Consider the following 4,365-nt stretch of genomic DNA (forward strand, 5'->3'; position numbering starts at 1 on the left):
AAGGTGGGGTGAGAGCACAGAGTGCGACGCGCGCTAGGGCCTGGGCCCGCGGGTCCGCCCGGGCGGCCGGCGCCATGACAACGGGCGCCTGGCAACGCGGGCGGGGCCTGAGTAGCCCGGGTCCTCCCGCTCGCCTCCAGCGGTGGTTTCCACGTGGAAACCTCCGTACGTACTTTCATTCTTTATGCAGGTACTGGTGTAGTGCCTAGGCTGTTCCAAGTGCTGGTCCAGGCGCGAGTCAGTGTGGGCACAAGATGCGCCCCTGACCTCAGCTCCTTGTCCAGGGGTCAAGACGGAAAAGGCAGGGGCGCCTGGGTGGCTCAGTCGGTTGGGCATCCCACTTCTGCTCAGGTCATGATCTCGCGGTTCGTGGGTTCGAGCCCCGCNAAAGGAGTCAGACATAAAATGTTCACTTACAAATTGTGGTGGGGAACAAGAACAGCGCATGGTAAATCAGAGAGGCCTCATTGAGGAGGTGACCCTTAGGCAGAGGCCTGAAGGATGAGCAACCAGCTAAGGAGGGCAGGCAAGGCCAAGGTTGGAGGTGAGAGGGCCTTGGCCTCTTGCGTGGGCAGGTCGGTCAGTGGGACAGGGCCTGGGGAAGGTGGTGAGAGGAGAGACCCAAAGGTGGCAGGCAGGAGCACAGGAAGGCCTCAGCAGCTGCCCTGGGAGCTGGGAATTTATTTTAAGGACCATAGGAAGGTGCTGGACAATTTGGGGGCAGGGCTACCCCAACCTGAGCCCATTTCTGTGTTTGTTTCTAATTTAAGAAAGAGAAAGCAAAGGAGGGGCAGTGGAGGGGGAGAGAATCCCAAGCAGGCTCCTTGCTCAGTATGGATCCCGAAGCGCGGCTAGACCTCACAGTCCTGGGATCATGACCTGAGCCGAAATCAAGAGTGGACACTCAATGGACTGATCCACTCAGGTGCCTTGACTTGGGCTCAGGTCATAATCTCATGGTTAGTGGGTTCGGGCCCCCCGTCAGGCTCTGTGCTGAACAGCTCAGCCTGGAGCCTGTCTTCGGATTCTGTGTCTCCCTCTCTCTCTGACCCTCCCCTGCTCACGCTGTCTCTCTCCCTCTCCCAAAAATAAATATTTAAAAAAGACATTAAAAAAATAAAATCACCTTTTTGCACCAAAGATATCTAAGAATTCTTTCTTGGCTGTCAGCCCCAGACCTTCCCCCCATTACCCCAAAACCTCATCACACCTCATTTCTATTTGGCAAAGATCTCTCTGGAGAATGGATTTCATGGGAGCTAGTGAGGAGCAGGGACATGCAAGGAGGGGGCAGTTGTCCCAGTGAGAGGTGAGGCTGGGGGCCAAGGAGAGGGGAGAGGAAGGAAGCAGGGGCTGTCAGGTGGGGCAGGGAGGGGTCTCACCAGCCTTCCAGGTCCCTGGCTGTGAATAAACTAACTCTTCCCCAGCATTTCTCGTCTTCCTGGGGGAGAAGTCGGCCCCACCCTGGCCCCTGCCAGGCCTGCTGGGCCCCGCGGAGCTTGGGCGAGAGCGTGACGGCTGGGCTGAAGACACCTGCAATTCAGGTCCGCAGGTGTTCAATGCCTGGGCCAAGACCCGGGAAGGTTTGAAGGCTTCAGAGAGAGAGCTGCTGGTTGGACGGATACACAAAGGCCCTTTGTCACGGCCAGGGTGGTTTCTGGGAGGGATGCCCTAGGGGCTAACCCCTCCCTGGACAGCTTGGGGTAGGAGTCCCAACATAGAGCTGGTGGCCCCAAGGGCAGGAAAGGCCAAGCGTGCTAGGGTTGGATGGAGCTTGGGAAGTCTTCCCTATAAGGAAGTGGCCCAGAGATGTGGGGCCCGTGAGCATGTCGGCTGCGGACTCCAGGCTCTAACCTGTCGTCACCTCAGTCACCTGTGATTTCAGAGGTTATAACTGCAGTAAATTGTGATAAATCAGAAATTCAGAGGCAGCTCTCAAAACCATCCTAGTCACCACCTCCCCCAAGTGCCAGTGACTGCAGAGGCAGACAGACCTTCTTTGTCTTGCCCCCCAAGTCACTTCCATCCTCTGGGTCTGTGAGGCCCACTCCTCACCGACACATCCAGAAACACTGACATTAACCATTTGATACAAATTTCTCCCACTGTGATTTGGGAACATTAAGAGATGCTTCTTCCAATACCAATATTAAGCCAAACGACCTTCACAAAACCCTTAGCACTGGGTCCTTGCTTCCTGACTACGACGGCGTTCAGCTTTCCAGGTGAGTTCAAAGACAGGCCACGGAGCTCGCCCTGGAGGAGGCCCTCCCTAGTCCCCCACCACAGGGCGTGCCGAGAGGTAGGCCGAACCCAAACCCGGTGGCACTTTGATGGCTTTGTTCCTCCTCTTTCTGTGGCCAGACTCAGGCCAGAGAGCTTCCAGCTACAGTCACACCCACCCACACCCAACTTCCCCTTCACGCTCCCCCCTCCTAGGCCCAGCAGGGCAGGGCAGGGCCGTGCTGCTAGGACCTGGCAGGTCCGGGACGTCCCTGGGGAATTCCAATCAGTCTTCCGGGTGCAGGGGAGCCCCCCTCTTCCCTGTGAGCAAGGTCTCAGCGGGATCCTTGGCTAGCCCCAGAAGCCCAGGTCCGTGATGCGTGAGGCACCAGCGATGGCAGCCGCCCGGCACCCCGTGTCCGTGTGCACCCTGGCCCTAGTGCAGACAGAGCGGCTGCAGGTATGACAGGGGGTGGGAACACCTGCAGCCCCAGGGAAGGAGGTAATTCCTGGCCCAGCCCCTCCAAGGTGGCTCCAACTTTTCTCCCAACAGACATTTGCGTTCTCTGTGGGCTGGTCAGACGACAGCGAAACCTTTGTGCGCAGGAGCTGGGAGGAGTTCAAGACACTCCATGTGAGTGAGGCTGAGGGACCCCGATTCCCCCGCTGCAGGACGCATCAATGACCCCCTCCTGGGCGTTTGCCTTTGCGCCTGTAAGGGCGTCCACCCCTACGACCCCCATCCCGTCAAGGGACCCTCACCCTCCCAAGGGAACCAGTGGACTCTCAGAGACCGATTTGCCGGTTCTCCCCCAGAAGACCCTCAAGGAAACCTTCCCGGTAGAGGCGGGCCTGCTACGGAGATCAGACCGTGTTCTCCCCAAGCTTCGCGGTGAGGCCCGCAGGGATTCCGGGAGGGGCGGGGCGCCAGGGGCCTGGTGGAGGGAACACTGGGGCGGGGGTCCCACCGCCTGTTCCCGTCGTGGCCGCAGACACACCGCTGTTGGTGCGCGGGGGGCGCACAGGCCGCGGCCTAGCGCGCTTGCGGCTGCTGGAGACCTACTCGCGGGCGCTGCTGGAGGCGGCGGAGCGCGTGTCCCAGAGCCCAGCGCTCACCAGCTTCTTTGCGCCGCAACCCCTGGACCTGGAGCCCACGCTGCCACCTGGCAGGTGCCTGACTCGCCCGCAGCTCCCTGCCCGCGGAACTTGGAGGCTGGGGGAGAGGGTGAGGGGAGGAGGAAGGCCTCTGTCGGGACCCACGGACGGGCTGAGGCTGGGCGGGTTGCGGAGGCGTGACTTCTCGCCTGCACCTGCCGCCCTTCCCAGTCTGGTGATCCTGCCCGCCCCTGAAGAGCCCCCGACCCGCCCGCCTGACAGCCTCGCCATCCGTAGCCTGGAGGCTCAGAGCCTGCGCTGCCTGCAGCCCTTCAGCACCCAGGACACGCGGGGCCAGCCTTTCCAAGCACAGGCCCAGGAGGCCCTAGACGTGCTGCTGCGGCACCCCTCAGGTGGGGCGCACAGGGCTGTGAGGCCTCGCCCATCTGCCCCCAGGACCCCAGCGGGCTTGGGGGCCTGAACCTCCCGCCCACCTCTTGCCCACAGGCTGGTGGCTGGTGGCAAACGAAGACCAGCAGACAGCATGGTTTCCTGCTCCCTACCTGGAGGAAGCAGCCGCGGGCCAAGAGCGACAGGCCCTCGGAAGGGGTGGTACGCGAGTGCCCTCCTCCCCACCCGAAGTCAGCCACCACCTCTGGGCAGCCTGGCAAAGCTGGGCCATAGGAAACGCCTGCGCAAGAGGGAGGAGAGAGGGCTTGGGGGCGACTAGGGGGTGACAGTGGCCCCAAAGAGTGTACTTGGTCCTCACAATGAGCCGGGGCCCCAGTGGGTTTGCGTGGTCCCTACTATCAGGGGGATGCTGATTCCGTGGGAGATCATGAAGTGGGGACCCCGGCCTCTGCGACCCTGCAAGTGACCCCGAACGCCCACTCCCAGGGCCCCAATTCTGCGCTGCTCGCGCCTATGAGAGCAACCACGAGGATGAACTGTCCGTGCCCGCAGGGGCGCGCGTGCGCGTGCTGGAGACCTCAGACCGCGGCTGGTGGCTGTGCCGGTGAGTGGGGGGGGGGGCGGGGCGGCCCCAGC

General features: G+C 61.7%; 1 protein-coding gene across 4 annotated transcripts in view; it reads left to right on the forward strand.

The window, feature by feature from the left end:
* The first annotated feature begins 2,588 nt into the window (after nt 1–2,588).
* Nucleotides 2,589–4,365, forward strand: part of NOXO1 (NADPH oxidase organizer 1) — a 2,938-nt gene continuing 1,161 nt past the window's right edge. The window contains exons 1-7 of one of the 4 annotated variants that reach the window (XM_077762461.1): nt 2,589–2,683; nt 2,777–2,857; nt 3,040–3,122; nt 3,208–3,393; nt 3,550–3,731; nt 3,826–3,930; nt 4,216–4,333. In XM_077762461.1, the coding sequence (XP_077618587.1) occupies nt 2,600–2,683; nt 2,777–2,857; nt 3,040–3,122; nt 3,208–3,393; nt 3,550–3,731; nt 3,826–3,930; nt 4,216–4,333 (839 nt within the window). In that variant the 5' untranslated portion in view covers nt 2,589–2,599. The remainder of the gene's footprint in view (nt 2,684–2,776; nt 2,858–3,039; nt 3,123–3,207; nt 3,394–3,549; nt 3,732–3,825; nt 3,931–4,215; nt 4,334–4,365) is intronic. The other 3 variants (XM_077762462.1, XM_077762463.1, XM_077762464.1) reach the window with 3 other exon arrangements.

Source organism: Crocuta crocuta, unplaced genomic scaffold (genome assembly GCF_008692635.1).
Source record: "Crocuta crocuta isolate KB4526 unplaced genomic scaffold, BGI_CrCroc_1.0 scaffold234, whole genome shotgun sequence".
In the NCBI taxonomy this organism is placed as follows: Eukaryota; Metazoa; Chordata; class Mammalia; order Carnivora; family Hyaenidae; genus Crocuta; species Crocuta crocuta.